We start from the raw sequence: 16,082 nt of genomic DNA on the forward strand, positions 1-16,082 counted from the left end.
TGCTCCTGATCTCAGTAGTATTTTTGTAACTTTAAAATGCTTTTTGGATCACAGAAAACTTCATTACAATAAACTGTATTATAACAAAAACATTTATTGCAATAAATAAAAATATAGAATTTGATAGTCCTGCTTTTTACACCTGGAAAGCATTGGTTTCCAAATTGTATAAAAGGGAATGGAGACTCAATATATCATGTTCTGGGCAGCACGGTAGCACAGTGGTGAGCACAGTTGCTTCACAGCTCCAAGATCCCAGGTTCGATTCCTGGCTTGAGTCACTGTCTGGTGCAGACTTTGCACGTTCTCCCCGTGTCTGCGTGGGTTTCCTCCGGGTGCTCCGGTTTCCCCCCACAGTCCAAAGATGTGCAAGTTAGGTTTATTGGCCATGCTAAATTGTCCTTGGGTTGGGTGAGGTTGCTGGGTTATGGGATAGGGTGGAGGCATGGGCTTAAGTAGGGTGCTCTTTCCAAGAGCCAGTGCAGATTTGGTGGGCCGAATGGTCTCCTTCTGCACTGTAAATTCTATGATGTGCTGTAGGGCACAGATTTCCAAGGCTGTCACAACAGACATGGTCAAGCCTCCACCTAAAACGGGCTCAAACCCATCACTGTGATTTAAGAAAGTGGGACAGAGGAGTTGTCTCTTGATTCTGTTTCCTAAATTATGACTGTAGTATGGCCATGCCACATCAAGATAGAGAGGCATCCCAAAAAAACTGGCATCGGGCTTGCGCCTGGAATCCCCCTTATGTGAGAATGTTCATGACATACCCTTGAATCATGTTTGAATCATGTTAATGACCCGAGACAAACAGGTCACGTGTACTGATCACGTGCGCTCCTGGAGCATCATGACTGGCTGTATGAATACAGAGAATGTGTAGATTTGATGTGACTAACACAGCCTTGCAGATACATAGAGATAAACTTTACAGTGAAGGGAGACGAAAGCTGATGGCACAGTGAATGTCTAATGCACTTCCTTCCCCCAGAAAGGGATCGAGATACTGGAAAGAAATGAATGAACATCGCTTATTGTCACAAGTAGGCTTCAAATGAAGTTACTGCGAAAAGCCCCTAGTCGCCACATTCCGGCACCTGTTCGGGCAGGCTGGTACGGGAATTGAACCGTGCTGCTGGCCTGCCTTGGTCTGCTTTCAAAGCCAGCGATTTAGCCGTGTGCTAAACCAGCCCTTCTTGATTGGATTTGAGTTCCAACGGTGACAGGACAGTCTGCTAACTTGTTATATCCAATTGAGTAACATTTACCAATGTTACTCAATTGCCAGGCAGGTGATTAATTGCCATTAGAGGTGATTAAGAATGGGGGTTCAAGAATAGAAGAAAGCATCAAGTTGCCGAGGGAAAGCCTGCTGCACTTGTATTCAACTAGTAGCCATTTCAAACTGGTCCGTTCTTGTATTAAGGAAATGCTATGTTTAATAATAATCTTAATTGTCACAAGTAGGCTTACATTAACACTGCAATGAAGTTACCGTGAAAAGCCTCTAGTCGCCACATTCCGGCACCTGTTCGGGTACACTGAGGGAGAATTCAGAATGTCCAAATTACCTAACAGCACATCTTTGGGAACTATGGAAGGAAACCAGAGCACCCGGAAGAAACTCACGCAGACATGGGGAGAACGTGCAGACTCCGCACAGACAGAGACCCAAGCCGGGAATCGAGCCTAGGACCCTGGCGCAGTGAAGCCATAGTGGTAACCACCAAGCTACCGTGCTGTCCATGTGGATGAAATCCGAAGAGGAGAGGAGTCAGAAAAACAATCAGTGCAATTAGAAAACGGGAATGTATTACTTACAACATATGGAATACCAAACTCCTCACACATCTCAATTGCAATTTGATCTGCTTCTTGGATTCCTATTGAAGCATCCAATAGCAAAAAAGTTCTTTTTAAGCTATGGAAGAAACAAAGAATCTATTCAATTTTTCACACTTGAATAACTTTTTTTAGGTGCTGGGTGAGTAAAACTAACAAGATGAAAAGATAAGAAAGACCATTCAGTCCATTCAGCCAGAGAATTGACCATCTCTGCACTGCCCCAACAAATTTTTTTTTTTTTTTGAATAAATTTAGTGTATCCAATTAATTTGTTTTTCCAATTAAGGGGCAATTTAGTTTGGCCAATCCACCTACCCTGCACATCTTTGGGTTGTGGGGGTAAAACCCACGCAAACACAGGGAGAATGTGCAAACTCCACACAGACAGTGACCCAGAGCCGGGATCGAACCTGGTACCTCAGCGCCATGAGGCAACAGTGCTAACCCACTGCGCCACCGTGCTGCCCTAACAAATTATTTCTTAAAATGATTTTGGGCTTTTGCTTCCAACACCTAGATATTTATTGCATGATATGAGTGTTGATCACCCCTTAGGGGAAAAAAGTTCAATACTGCATATCCTCAAACCAGCTTCTTATCGATTGGATTGGATTGGCCTTTGCCCAGTGGGAGCATTCTCTCTTCAGATTCTATTCCATTTTCGCAGCTTCTCTTCCTCAGTCGCATCTGTTCTCCGTCACTGTGACTGGCCAGCCCTCTACAATATGTATGGTCCATTTCCAAAATATCACCCCTCACCCCCTTCCCAGACGAACAATAGGATTTCCCTTGTCCTCATCATCCACCACCACCAGCCTTGAGACTCAATGGATCAACCTCTATTGGTGTAACCTACACTGTGATGCTATCACCAAACACACCCTCCCTTCCCCTTTCACCCTTCTGTAGGGGCTGTTCTCTCTGCAGCCTTCTGGTCCACTCTTCAATCACCCCTAACACTTCCTCCTCGTCCCATGGTACAGTCCGATGCAAGGGTAGGAGATACAATGCCAGCTTCCCTTCCCATCATCCTTGGTCCCAAACATTCCTTCCAGGTGAAACAGTAATTTACTCCTTTCAAATTGGTATAGCGTACTCACTGCTCACAATATCTTATCCTTTACAGTAGTGCGGTCAAATGCAGATTGAGTGACTGCTTTGTGGAACACCTTCATTCACACAGTATGTAATCTTGAGCTTCCGGTTGCATGTCATTTTAATTGACAGTCCCCCTCCTGCACTGTTCTAATGAAGTTCAGCGTAAGCTTGAGGAACAGCACCTCATTCTGCAGCTTGATACTTTACAGCCTTCTGAACTCAACACCCAAGTTCAAAAATTTTAGATAATAACCACTGTTCCCATTTGTTCAGACATGCGTTGTTAGTAAGATTCTGAAATTCACATTTACATCCCTTCTAAACCCACTTTGTTTCTTACTTCTGCCATCACCATCCTTTTTTGCCTCCACCATCATCCACTTTACCATTTAATCTCTCCTGCCTTTTACCCTATCATAGACCTACCCTTTTGATCTTTCCTCCATTCTGACCCCAGTCCCACCCAACCTTTCTCTTGGCTCTCCAATTGGTTAGAAATTTTGTTTCACTCTGATTCTTTTAAAAACTGTTTGGAATTTTCTGATTTTTTTTGGGTGAAATGTTGTCTTGGGCAGGAAAAGCGGAGGGCAGCCAGCACTTATCTGCCAAATATTCAAACACTTCGCCAAAAACAAATAGAAGGGATAGTTCCCAGTCGAGCCCACCCTGCCAGCAAGGGCACACCGGTTTTAAAACATCACCCCCCCCGTTAATCCCCCGCACACCACCACCAAGAAGTCCCCCACAGTGGACGTGGAACCTCAGCCTATGCAACTCTCCACACCCCCCCCCCCCCCAACCCCCGCTGTTTTCCTCTCTCTCAACAAATTCTGTCTGACCTGCGGAGTGTTTCCTGCACTTTCCATTTTATTTCAAGAAATAAAGGATTTGTTACATCTGAATAAATGAACACATCTGATTAAGTTATACATGACTCCTGAGAGACCCATTAATCTGCCCATTACATGGAACACAGCTTACAATTTCTAATTACTGAAATATTGAACAATTATACAAAATTTAGAGGAAAATTAAATTAGTAAAATTGACACCATTTAGCACTTACTTCTGTCTTGCCTGGAGATAGCTCTCTACCATTTCCACAAAATCAGAAGGTGCTCTGTATCCATAACCAGGCATGTCAACGACAGCAAATGCTTTACCTACTTTGAAGAAATTCATCTTCTTTGTGTGTCCCTAAAATAAGGTAACAGAGAGAAGTTAGCTCATGAATCAATGGAAGTCCCATTACTGCAGTGATTGGAGCTCACTGTTTTTCTTACAGTTTACAGTCAAAACTCAGCTACCTGGAAACATTTTTAAAAACATTATTGTTCTGCTTCAAACACGGCATGATAACACAGTGGGGGCGGCACGGTAGAACAGTGGTTAGCACAATTGCTTCACAGCTCCAGGGTTCCAGGTTCGATTCCCGGCTTGGGTCACTGTGCGGAGCTTGCGCGTTCTCCCAGTGTGTGCGTGGGTTTCCTCCGGGTGCTCCAATTTCCTCCCACAAGTCCAGTGATGTGCAGGTTAAGTGGGCTGACCATGCTAAATTGCCCTTAGTGTCCAAAAATGATGGGTGGGGTTACGGGGATAGGGTGGGGTTCTCTTTCCAAGGGCCACTGCAGACTCGATGGGCCAAATGGTCTCCTTTTGCACTGTATATTCTATGATTCTGTGAAACATAGTGTTGTGCTGATTAGCAAAAACAAAAATCACTCTGGTTCCTTCAAACAATGGGAAAAGCTATGATACAATGTTGCACCAAATTATCAGTTAACTTTCAAATAAATTGGAAGTATGGATAATTGATCACAAAGCATCTGGAGGCATTTGTCACAGGAAGAAAACATAAGCCCATTAGCAGTTGGAAAGAAAATGTTATTGTGCCAGAATTTAGTGAAGTGGGGCATCCCGCAGCATGCCCCGTCATTTGGATATTTATCGCCACCGTTCCGGTGAAAGCTTTTGCACTTTTAGCATTTTTCAGTGCAAATTGACAACAATGCATTGAGGTCAACAGGGCTGAGCGATGGGACTAATTGCCTGAACCAATTCAATTTAAGAGTGGAGGAAGAAAGAGAGGAAAAACAAGGTGAGTCAAATCATTTATTTTTGAAAATATTTTTATTTGTTTTTTAACATGTTATACATAAAACAAACAACTCCCAATGAAATAAATAACAAAAGAACACCCCCCCCAACCATCCTATCAACTCCCATATAACTTGAGAATAATTCCACCCCTCCCAACGCACATCCAGCCCCCCACCCCCAGCAGTTGACAGCAACCAACCCTTTAAAGTGAAGAATAAGTAGACACCAACTCTTATGAGACCCCTCAATCTTCTCCCTCAAGGTGAACTTCACCTTCTCAAGATACAGGAATTCCATTAGGTTCCCCCAGACACACTGAGGCACAGGGTGGAGAAGCTGACCTCCACCCCAATAGGACCCGCCTGCAAGCAACTAGCGAGGAGAAGTCTAAGACATGCACCCCCTCCTGCAGCTCCGACACCCCAAGTCCAAGTCCAAGATCGGACTTGGCGCTGAAAGAACCTCCAAACTTTCTCCAACTTCGGGTAGGACCAGAACATATATACATGGTTAGCCGGGCCTCTCGCACACCGCTCGCAAATATCCTCCACCCCCTTAAACAACAGGCTTGACCTAGTCAGGTGTGCTCTGTGCACCACCTTTAATTGTAATAAGTCGAGACATTCACCCTCCGCAACATCTCACATTACAACCCCTCCTTCAAAGCCACCCCCAGCTGCTCCACCCACTTGGTCTTAACCCCCTCCAAACGATGCCACATCCTCTTCCAGAATTGTCCGTTAAATCGCCGAGGTGACCTCCTCCTCCAACCCCATCACCGACAACACCTCCTTCATCAACAAGGAGGGCGGTGACACCTGAAACATTGGCAACACCTTCCTTTCAAAATCCCACACCAGCATATACCTAAAGGTTTCCGCCTCCGTGGAATCCCAAACTTCTCGGTCAACTCCTCCAAGCTCGCAAACCACCCTTCCAAGAAGACGGCCTTCATTTCCACCACCCCCCCTCCCCCCAACCTCACCTTATTCACCACTTCTCCCAGCCCCAAACTCTAGCAGTCAGGCTCGCCAGCTCAAACTTATGATACTCCCGGATCAGCATCAGCCTCGACCCGACCCCTAACCTAAATGTTGCTGAAATTGCCTCCATTTCTTCCGCTTGGCCACCACCACCGGGCTACCCGAGTATTTCCCTGGGGCAAACAGAAATGGCACCATTGCCAGCGCCCGCACCACTGACACCCTACAATAGCCTGCCTCCATGCTCATCCACATTGCCTTCTGTCTCTTCCCCAACTCTGCACCTTCTTGGCGTTCACTGCCTAATAATAATACAGCAGATTTGGCAGAACCAAATGCCCCGACTTTGGCCCTCTCTGAAGCACCATCTTCCGAAACCCCGCTGCCTTACCTGCCCAAACAAATGACAAAATCAACTGTTCCACCTCATAAAAAAGCACTTTTGGCAAGAAGACCAGTAAACACTGGAATAGAAACAAAAACCGCAGCCAAACATTCATCTTTACCGCCTGCAAACAGCCTGCCAATAAAAGGGAGAGGCTATCCCACCTTAACAAATCCGCCTTGATCCTGTCCACTAGGCTTGTAAAATTCAATTTACGGAGACAGGCCCAATCGAGTCAAATTATAAACAGAAAGAGAAGCGAGCAGAAATATTTGCTCAATAGAAAAAAGAAAGACAAAAAGGATTTTTTTTTTTTAAAGTAATCTTAAAACATTTTTAAAAAATCTTTTCAAAAATTACAGGAGAGTTCACCCCAGAACTTGATGGTCAAAGAAGGTGCGTTCATAATGTGGCCAGACAGGTTGAGTGTGGACTTGCAGATCTTTCCACTAATGGCAGGCGGTAAGAGTGGGAAAGATTCTGGAGCAGACATGTGATGGAAAGAAATTCGAGCTTCTACCATCACTATCCAGTCTACAACATGCATATAAAAGTGTACGTTGCCACTGCAACTCAGACTGCTTCGAGAATTGGTTGGTTTTGTTGGTTAGATTGCTGAGGTGGACCAGATTGATGCTAACAGCACAGGGTTCAATCCCCGTCCTTGCTGGACCCTGTTTCCTTGCCCTATCAATGGAGGAGATCGCAACACTGTGGGTCAGATCTGCCCTTTGGCAAAGTCCTCAAGAAGAAGAAATAATTAATTATCCGTAAATTGAACATTGAGTTTCAATTGTTATCTTCCTGGGCCAAAGCCAAGTGGCATTGTAGGAACATAAACTGCATCATTAAAAGGGTCATTACACTGCTAAGTGGCAGCCCCAACTTTCTGTGAGGAGTTCAATTTTCTTTTATAAAACTGATGATGTTCCCATTTTTCTGAGGCTATTGGCAAAGGGCTGAAAATCATCCACCAATTTGTGGCGATGTCCAATTCTCCCAAGCCAAGGATTATTAGATTTTGTGTGCACTATTAATGGCTTCTGCCACAAACGTGGCCTTATTTTCCCAGAACAATATGTGCACTAAAATTAGAAATAACTTGAACCCCTAATAAAATGTCTTAGTAAATAAAACGCCTTTCTGATAAATGTGGTGGTGTAACAAGTTATACAATAAAAGAGTGTCAGAGTATTAGGAAACAGGTCCCTTTCACACACCATCAATCTAAAAAGTATTTTTGGCTGGGAAGGCACATTTTATTTTACTACTGGTGGTTTCACTTTAAATCATTCATTGTAACAAGTAGGTTTTACAGGTTTTCCATATGCTGAGTTGGAAAACTGTATACTTGGTTTGGTCTGGTTAACTCTGCCAAGAACAACATCGTTGATTTCTGACACTCCCTGTGGAATCGGCAACTCCCTTTTGTTCTTCTTTAATACCATACACTACATTGTCTTCAGGATGCTGCCCTTATAACACAGTCTTTGAACTGTTCTGTTCAGTTTTCAACTCCTGATCTCCATTCCCTTTCATGGCTGCAGGTCTTTTAATGTCCAAAGAAAGTATTTTAAAGTGTATGAAGAAAGTCTCACCTGCCACACAGCTGAACTGTCCTCCTTTTGTTTAAATGCAGGGTTATTTTTATCCTCAAGTCTGTGCCCATGATTAAAATTTTCAGTGTTCATCTTGAGGAGACACATGTTTAACACTGCCACCGTGGCTGTTTGAAGAACTTTTAAGGTTAAGTTGATCAGATAAAAATTGATAGGCTGTTTTAGTCAATTCACAAGCTCTTTAATTTCTTTTTGCTTTCTATTTCCCACTCAGCACAATCTCGCTCCAATACTTCTCTCGCAAGCCATTGCTTTTCATTTTGGAGTTTTATGTTCAAGGACACAAATCCTTCTTCATAGTTCTGTGGTATCAGGATTAGTTACAACGAAGTCATTTGGTTTTAAAGCAGCACATTCCTAAATTTCATTGTCAGCTTTGAGTGCTACTGCTATCTGTTTTGACACTTCTTGCTTAGGATTTCCCGGCAGGCATCATTCTGACAGCTTCAATTTGTTTACAGTTGCTATTAACTCTTTGTTGTCAGTCTGGCGTTTCACCATTCCTTTAACATCAGTAATCTGAGCTTTTGACTCTTTGGACACAATCTATCTTAAAACAGTGTTAATCCAGGTTTCTGTAAATTATTTGATTTGTCACTTGATGTACATTTTCAATTTCAATAGTATCACTGGACTTCTCTGACATTACTGGAGACTGCAGCACTTACCTCACCAGCAAGGTAATTTTCTAATCTAAAATCAACACTATCAGTAGGTAACTTTGACATAATACCCACAGTTACAAGAGTGGGATTTATACCAAATATTAAATTAATGCAGTGGAGCAGATAAACAACCTCCATTGATACTATAAATCAGTACATTCTTAATAGCATCCTTTCTGGAGGGAGTTTCCCCATCACCTACTACCAGTAATTGAGTTGACGCCATATCTCTAAGAATATTAATTTGTTTGCCAGCTTCATAGGACAGAAATGTGGAAACTTTGCTCTTGAACACAAAATTCTTATAATCCTCTATGCTCTGGGTATTTTCTGAAAACAAATACGTTTAAAACTATCCGTTTGTCACCTATTGGTACAACATTTTCTGCACTCATGCTATGTAAGCACACAAATACTACAATTCTCTAAGGATATGAAATGAAAATCGCTTATTTCACAAGTAGGCTTCAAAAGAGGTTACTGTGAAAAGCCCCTAGTCGCCATATTCCAGCGCCTGTTCGGGGAGGCTGGTACGGGAATTGAACCGTGCTGCTGGCCTGCCTTGGTCTGCTTTAAAAGCCAGCTATTTATCCCTGTGCTAAACCAGGGGTTCAAATCACACCACAGCAGCTGGTGGAATTGAAACTTAATTTGTAAAACCTGGAATTAAACGCTAGTAATGGTGAGCATGGAACTATGAATTGTCATTAAAATGAATCTGGTTCACTGATGGCCTTTAGGAAAAGAATCTGCCATCCTTACCTGGTCTGGTTTACATGCGACTCCTGGTGCACAGAAATGTAGTCGACTCTTAACAGCCCTCTAAAACAGGAGGGGTGAGGCTTTTAGAAGACATGGCAGCAGGGGTAGTGAAGATGGGATAAACGGTACAGGCTTGGGAAGAAGTCACATTTAATTTTTTAATATAAATTTAGAGTACCCAATTCATTGTTTCCACTTAAGGGGCAATTTAGCGTGGTCAATCCACCTACCCTACACATCTTTGGGTTGTGGGGGTGAAACCCACACAAACACGTGGAGAATGTGCAAACTCCCACGAAGAGTGACCCAGAGCCGGGATCTAACCTGGACCTCGGCGCCGTGAGGCAGCTCACCACTGCGCCGCTGTGCTGCCCGAAGGGAAGAAGTCAAGTTTAACAAGAGTGACATGGGATTGAAGGAGGAGGTGGTGTCTGAAGCATCTCTGATTTTGGAGTCAGGATATTCATGAGCTCTTCACAGATAATGTTAATAAATAATGACATGTATACAGTGACTATCTGAGGTAAGTAAGTGTGTAATGCCCAAAATCCAAAACAGATACTCACAGGATTTTTTGAAACTCTAACTTCAATACCAGGAACCAATGAAAACAAGGATTTTATCAATGACGACTTTCCCACATTGCTTCTGCCTATAAAACATACCTGGAAGGAAAAAAATTGTTCATGTCAAAAATGTCACATTTCTGAAAATGTTGATACGATACAAGGCAGCAGTGCAGAGGTTTTAGAACTTGTTGTTTCAATCTGCCTACTCAGATATCAATATATCCACACATGATTACTTTCATGGTTTTAGTTAAAATAAATTTCATCCCCAATCAACACATGAAGCTATTCTGAAAGTTGATGTTGTTGGTACTAATTCCAACACCAACAGAAATAAGACAAGGATTTGGTGAACCAGCACACCCAGTGGGTGACACAATCAGAAGCAAAACGCTTCTGCTTTCTTCTGGGGTAAATTCCACATCTCTGCTGATGCCTGGACTTGATTATAGCCTCTATCTTTGACTTTTGCTTGCTACTGAGACTGTATTCTTTGCTGGATTGCCACTATTCCAGCACCTGGCCTTCTGTTCCTCCACTAGCAGTTTTCACCCTAAACTGAGCTCGATCTGATTCATTAGTGCTGATTCTGATCACTTGTTGGATTTGGCTTCCGAATTATCTTTTTCCTGTGCCTACCAAGCTGTTGCACAAAGCCTCATCTGTGCCTTTGGTAACCCCATGCTGAAAAACTCAAAAGCTTCCCTTGCTGCAACTCTTGTAGAACTTTGCTACCTGGATCCTATCCTCCTATGCTAAGTTTCCATCACCAGTCACCCTCCACTGGTTTTCGGTCACCCAGAATACTGATTCCAAATCCGTGTCACCTTTAGAAGTTTTGCCCGAGCGTTATTTGATCTGTTCATCTCAATCTTCCTCCAACCCTGTTGAAGCTCACACCTTGCAGTTCAGTCTGGAATGTCCACATTCCCTCTCAGCCACCAGCTCGATGCAGAACTTCCAGCAATCACAGCGCTGCACTCTGGAATTATTCTTCAGTCTGCTTTGCTTCACATCCCGACATTATTACAAACCTGGACCAGACCCCAACATTTGCTAGGATACCGGTCAGGAACCCCAATCACTTTCTTAAATTTGTAAAACTGTGAGGGAAGGATACACAGCACATATAGGGATATGGCATATTAAAACAAATTTTATCAACACATTAAATTACCTTAAACGACACAGAAATATAGCTTACAATTACCATTAAACAATGTTAACAATGAAAGTCCTATCTTCTACCTTCTTTATCTCCAATCAAGAAAAAAACCATCACAGATCAAAGCCTACTTTAAAATAAAGTTGACAAACACAGGATTACTTTCCAGCCGCAGGATAACCAATTCCTTTCAAAGACTGCTTGAAGAGAGAGAGCAAGCGAGAGATTACAGAGTGACCCTGTCAGATTAATGCTGAATCTCCGACAGCCTTCTGCAGAAAGGTTTGTTCAGCTCACAAATTTCCAGAGAACTAACTAAACCACCTGCTAGAAACCTGGTACTCACCTGGCTCCTCCTATTACCACATCATCTTTATCCCACTCAAATCCCATGGCGTAATTACTTAAATTTAAACACAATGGGTTGGATTCTCAGTTTCAGCTAAGTGCCAGCTCAAAGGGAGAATTCACGGGCATTTTAGGACGCCAAAATTGACGCCGAACTTTCACCGATTCTGGGACAGGTGAGGGGCTAGCAGCCGTGCCATGTAGAGCCGGGTACATGGTGGCGGCCACATCGTGCAACATGGCGCCGGCCGCGCGCGGAACCGGCTTGCCAAAAACTGGCCCCGTAACTCCCCTCGCCACCCTCCACCAATCCCCCAGCCTCCGGCAAAGCCCCAATGCCTGCGGAACGGGGCACCCCCATCCCACCCACCTGACTGTGGCTGCGCTGGATATAGTCCACAGCCGCCACGCCAGGTTTACGGAAAGCGAGAGGACACGTGTCCAATGCTGTCGGAAAGTTCGTCCCCTTGGAGGCGGAGCATCGGGGGAGGGCCTCAGGCGACGTGCTGAGGTTGTCCCAACATCGGAGTTCGCCATTTTTGAGGAAGGGGAGCATCAGAAAAAGGGCGCCGCCCCCGTTTCAGTGTAAAAATTGATTCTCTGGCTGATCGGCAAATGCGATTTCAGCGTCGGCAATCGGAGAATCTCGCCCAATGGGATTAATTATCTACTCCCCAGAAATCATAACAAAAACCCACTCAGCCTTTCCTTGAAAACATAAGCATTGTTTGAAATAACAATGATCTCACCTTTATGAAATCTTAATTGCACCTTCTGCAGCCAGTGTCTGTCTTTCTTTTAAACCAGGATTTTAAAAGAATATTAATTCAGCAGATATATATATACACACCCTAACCCAGGCTTTTAAAACTACTGCACCAGATACATATAATACAATACATATACCAATTTCTTACATTCATCACAACATGAAAAGCCTCCTTTCAAACCCCAAATCTTGCTTGGTGTCTAATTCTTCTTCTGAACCTCACCCCCACAGAGTGTTTCACCATGTTAAAATGTACTATACACATGAACGTTTTTATATTAATGACTACTGACTTGCTTTTTGTATTGCAACTATTTTAACAGCTGCTCACTGGTAATTACTGCTCAGCAATTGATTCCAGCCATAATTCTGTCCAAACCTTTTTAAGGAAGAAAACTTTGAACTATCTGCACAGGCAGTCACTTTCCACTCACCAGTCCATTAAATCCTCAGCTGTCACAAAATTAACTAGATATTTAGATTTACCAATCTCTTATTAACCTAACTGCTGTTTTGGACTATTAGGGAAAATCAATTATTTGAAAAACAACCCTCCTGAGTTAACTTTAGTCCTCCAATTCTGGCCTCTTGTGCATCCCCAATTATAATTGATCCACCATTGGTTCAGTTGCCTTGCGTCTAAACTCTGGAATTCCTTCCAAACACCTCCTTGCCTCTTTACCTCACTTTACTCCTTTAGGACATTTCTAATACATGGCTCTTTCATCAAACTTTTTGTCATCTCACCCAATAGCTCCTCATTTCTGGTTCATTGTCATACTTTATTTTTTAATGCTCCTGTGAAGTGCCTTGGGGTTTTTCATTATGCTGAAAGAGTTATATAAATATAAGTTGTTGCCCAAGCGACTGTTAGCTTATTTATGATTTATAATTATCTCTGGAGAAAAGTGACACCAACCTCTGGTTGAGCTGTTGCTGGTGCGTGATCAATCCTGACAGCAGAGGTGAAATAATCTATGTGGTGTTTATTTGAAGGCGTGAAGAATTGTTCTGCATTTCCAATATCCTCAAAGCTTGGAGCAAACATTTGAAAGTTCATTTTATTTACATTTTTCACCAAGTATCTTTCCAAGTCTTTGAACGGAAAAATAATACTGTTTTGCTTCTTCTCGCTAAATTTGGAGAAAGCCTGGATAGAAGCTAATTTGTGACTGTTTCCACACACCAAACAGATTGAAATGGCTCTCTCTTGCATCATGTTTGCCTTTAATGCTCGTGATAAGCACGGTAAACTTGCTCGGATTGCGAACATCCTTCCAATCTCTTGCCCTTTTTATCTGCAAAATAAACCTAAAATGTAAGGGACATTAAAAAGAGGCAACATTAAACATGTTATGGCAAGATTCACAATCTGTTTATTTACCTCAACCTCAGTACTCACCAGAAGCAGATTCTGAAAAAATTCAATTTTCTTTAAGATATATTTCTCATCACTTACAATGATAGATTCATGAAAACGCTACAGCCAGATAAGGCAAACTTGTGTGCGTGATGTGTGTATGAGTGTACATCCATGCATTTCCTTCCTCCCTTTTTCTCTTAATATATTATTAAATGCTTTTAACCTGTTGTCTTTCCTTAGAAGGGACCTGATAGGGACCATTAAAATTTAAGAAATCCAAACGCCCAACAATTCTCCACCAGATTTAACGTTTTTAAACATAAACAAACTTTATAATCATTGTCACAAGCAGGCTTACATTAACACTGCAAGGAAGTTACTGTGAAAAGCCCTGTAGAAGCCAGGTATTTCTAATACACTTAATATAGGTAAAAAGATAGCTGCTTAAAGCATAAATATTAATTCCCAGTTTTAAAATTAAAGAGAACATATATTTTGCAAACTCATGGTCATGAGTTTGAAAGTAACACAGAAGTCTGATAAGGTCATTACATTTCTCCAAGGACAAGGGCTGAATCCATGGCAATGAGTAGGAATGAAGGATTCTACGGTTCTCACGCCGTTCGAGATTAGGTTGAATTATATCCCATGAATTACACAAACTGAAACATTTTTAGAACTGTGTTGCCTTGTTTTTAATAAATGGACAATTAAAACATCGAATCAAATATAATATATATATATTTGATTCCAACATTCTCATTATAACGATTTCATAAAAGACTGAATTGAAATAGACAGTTAGAATTACATTTTCGGAGTTATGCCCAGCGTGGCATGATGAGATAACATAAGGTCTCCATTGTTGCAGCAATGAGATCAGCATGAGGTCTCTATTGTGGCAATAGGTAGGTCAGCATTAGACCAGTTTTTGCTGGTTTTGATAAAGCACAATATCGCAATCTTTAACATGCAAAAATAAGCAAGCAGGCAACAGTAGAAGTAATGTTACATAGTGAAGATGGGCAGCTTGCTATCAAATCAAATATGTTTGAGTCTAACTCAAACCAATTAGGATTATATTGGGGTGTGATCGGATCGCTTAAGACAGAAATGAAATAGTATATCAATGGACGATTTGGCCACCATTTTGAGAGATAGAAAGAAAGGGTTGAGATAGAAAGAAAGAGTTGAGAGAGATAGAAAGAAAGAGTTGAGAGAGAAAGAAAGAAGAGAAAAGGAATGGAAAGGAAGAGAGTTAAAAAAGAGTTCTGTATTCATATTTCATTTTCAGACTTTGACTTCAGACTTTGACTTTTAAAGTTGTGTTCGAGCTGATGACTTTCAAGTTGTAACCAATGAACTCCAAATAAAACAATTCTTATTTGCACCTGACAAGTTTTTAACTTGAATTTCTACTGAGTTTCAGCAATGCACAAGAACGACCGGTAACCTTGAATTGAATTAACTTCAGGATCTTTCAAGCCCCTAGTCGCCACATTCTGGTGCCTGTTCAGGTACACTGAGGGAGAATTCAGAATGTCCAATTCACCTAATAAGCATGTCTTTTGGGACTTGTGGGAGGAAATCCATGCAGACATGGGGAGAACATGCAGACTCCGCCCAGACAGTGACCCAAACCGGGAATCGAACCCGGGTCCCTGGCGCTGTGAGGCAGCAGTGCTAACCGCTGTGCCGCCCTTTATTGTAAATAAAGCAAAATGAAACAATGCAAGCACTACTAACTTAACATTATTGTTTATAAGACTTATGCTATAGACATATGCTATTAACTCAGTTTTACTTTGTACTTCCCAAGTGTTCTTTTATCATATGAAATTTTGAAGGTTCATTCATGTTTTCTGGGACCAACTCAAAAAAGGTACATCAAAGTCCTTCGGAATTCATAATGATTTCCATTAGCTTTTGGCTAAGTGACCCTCCAGCTTTCCTTTCAAAATTTGGTTCCACAACTCAAGCATAGATCTCCCTGCAACTCCAGCACAATGGCTTAAAACATCAGGAAACACCCTTGGTTTCCAATATTTCACTGCTATGCTTTCAAACTGTAGCCAAGCTAATTGCTTCAAGACCTCCTCCAACCACACAACAACAACCAGGTCAACTACCTTTCACTAAGGGGATTTCTGTAGATTTCTCCACAGTAATTGAGATTTACTTAGGAGGCAAGACAGCAAAGACTGCATCTGAGCTTGCTATGCAGCAATTTGCTCCACATGTCTCCCCAGCATGATACGTACATCACCATCAGTGCCGACAAGTATCTCTCTGATCGCAGCATCCCTCCTGATCTTAGAGATCTTGTCTTTAAGCATGATCTTGATAGGGTAATCACATGCTGGCACTTGTCACCGTTAAATCCCCTCAACAACATCTTGACATTTTCA

At 42.2% G+C, this 16,082-nt stretch overlaps 1 protein-coding gene across 2 annotated transcripts in view; it reads right to left on the reverse strand.

Moving 5' to 3' along the window:
• The window catches only part of gtpbp8 (GTP binding protein 8 (putative)), a 29,832-nt gene that overhangs the window by 7,467 nt on the left and 6,283 nt on the right, over positions 1 to 16,082 (reverse strand). Inside the window, exons 2-5 of one of the 2 annotated variants that reach the window (XM_038802423.1) lie at positions 13,231 to 13,622; positions 10,027 to 10,125; positions 4,013 to 4,143; positions 1,825 to 1,924 (exon numbers count right to left, since the gene is read on the reverse strand). In XM_038802423.1, the coding sequence (XP_038658351.1) occupies positions 1,825 to 1,924; positions 4,013 to 4,143; positions 10,027 to 10,125; positions 13,231 to 13,584 (684 nt within the window). In that variant the 5' untranslated portion in view covers positions 13,585 to 13,622. The remainder of the gene's footprint in view (positions 1 to 1,824; positions 1,925 to 4,012; positions 4,144 to 10,026; positions 10,126 to 13,230; positions 13,623 to 16,082) is intronic. The other variant, XM_038802425.1, reaches the window with a different exon arrangement.

This window comes from Scyliorhinus canicula, chromosome 7 (assembly GCF_902713615.1).
Source record: "Scyliorhinus canicula chromosome 7, sScyCan1.1, whole genome shotgun sequence".
NCBI lineage: Eukaryota > Metazoa > Chordata > Chondrichthyes > Carcharhiniformes > Scyliorhinidae > Scyliorhinus > Scyliorhinus canicula.